General features: G+C 66.0%; 1 protein-coding gene across 1 annotated transcript in view; it reads left to right on the forward strand.

The window, feature by feature from the left end:
• Nucleotides 1-1,673, forward strand: part of MUC2 (mucin 2, oligomeric mucus/gel-forming) — a 47,725-nt gene that overhangs the window by 4,214 nt on the left and 41,838 nt on the right. Inside the window, 6 exon segments of the mRNA XM_011930144.1 lie at nucleotides 1-82; nucleotides 161-299; nucleotides 558-668; nucleotides 758-827; nucleotides 1,106-1,243; nucleotides 1,334-1,498. Coding sequence (XP_011785534.1) covers nucleotides 1-82; nucleotides 161-299; nucleotides 558-668; nucleotides 758-827; nucleotides 1,106-1,243; nucleotides 1,334-1,498 — 705 coding nt within the window.

Raw genomic sequence — 1,673 nt, forward strand, 5'->3', positions numbered from 1 at the left:
TTCCCGTGAGCCAGTGCCACTGCAGGCTACACGGACACCTGTACACACCGGGCCAGGAGATCACCAACGACTGCGAGCAGTGGTGAGTCCTGGGGCCAGGGCTGGGTGCGGCAGAGGCTGGGGCGGCTGAGCCCTGACCCTGTGCCCCGCCACCCAACAGTGTCTGTAACGCTGGCCGCTGGGTGTGCAAAGACCTGCCCTGCCCTGGCACCTGCGCCCTGGAAGGTGGCTCCCACATCACCACCTTCGATGGGAAGACGTACACCTTCCATGGGGACTGCTACTACGTCCTGGCCAAGGTAGGCTGCCCAGGGTCAGGGGTGTGGGGCAGAGCTGGGGCTGGCATCCAGGCCCTTGGCTGTCCAGGGGTGGGTGGGCTGGCTGTCCCTGAAGCAGAGGGTGCCCGTGGGCTGTCCTGGGGCAGGTGACCGTGCTTCTGCTCCCTGGCTGGAGGATAAGAAGCGGGCCTTCCTTTCTAAGCCACTGCCGGGTCCTAGGGTGCAGGGTGCGGCCCGTCCCGGCCCTCAGCTGCTGCACTGCCTCTTGCCCCATCACAGGATGACCACAATGATTCCTACGCTCTCCTGGGCGAGCTGGCCCCCTGCGGCTCCACGGACAAGCAGACCTGCCTGAAGACCGTGGTGCTGCTGGCCGACAAGAAGAAGAATGTGAGTGGTGCCGCCCCCCTCCTTCTGGAGCCCCAGGTCCCCCAGCAGGGGCCCTTCTCAGCCCAGAGCAACCTCGGCCTTTCCCGCAGGTGGTCGTCTTCAAGTCTGATGGCAGCGTGCTGCTCAACGAGCTGCAGGTGAACCTGCCCCACGTGACCGGTGAGTTGTGCCCCAGGGAGGGGCCCAGGCCCTTCAAGCTCCGCTGGGCCTGCCGTGATTCGGACAGTCCAGCCGTCTCGGACCCAGGAGGCTGGGTGGAAAGGTTCCCTGGGAGGAGGGTCCCTGCAGCACCCGGCAGGCTCTCTCCTGGGTCCTCTGCTGGAGGGGGCGGTGGGAGGGTGACATCCTCCTGCTGCTCACCTGGGCCAGGCAGGCCCTGGGAGCCCCGCCCCTCACTGTGCCCCTTACCGTGTCCCTCACCGTGCCCCTGCCTGCAGCGAGCTTCTCCATCTTCCGCCCGTCTTCCTACCACATCATCGTGAGCATGGCCAGTGGCCTCCGGCTGCAGGTGCAGCTGGCCCCAATCATGCAACTCTTCCTGACGCTGGACCAGGCCTCCCAGGGGCAGGTGCAGGGTAAGTGGCCCCACCGGGATTGCCCCAACAAAGGCCCACAGGGGGGCCTGCTAGCTCCAGACCCTTCCCAACCCTGTTCTGGCCCCTCAGGCCTCTGCGGGAACTTCAACGGCCTGGAAAGTGATGACTTCAAGACGGCCAGTGGGCTGGTGGAGGCCACGGGGGCCGGCTTCGCCAACACCTGGAAGGCACAGTCAAGCTGCCATGACAAGCTGGACTGGCTGGACGATCCCTGCTCCCTGAACATCGAGAGTGGTGAGGCTCAGCAACATGGGCGCCCCCACCCAGCCTGCCTGGGGTCCCGGCCCATGGTCTGGAAGGGCAGATGGGGCTCTCAGCAGGACACATGGGTGGTGAGGGGCAGTTAGGTGGCTCTCCTCCAGGGGCAGCCCAGCACCAGCTGCTTCCTGCTGTGGCTAGTTTATGGCGG

This window comes from Colobus angolensis, unplaced genomic scaffold (assembly GCF_000951035.1).
Source record: "Colobus angolensis palliatus isolate OR3802 unplaced genomic scaffold, Cang.pa_1.0 Scaffold84, whole genome shotgun sequence".
NCBI classification, from domain to species: Eukaryota; Metazoa; Chordata; class Mammalia; order Primates; family Cercopithecidae; genus Colobus; species Colobus angolensis.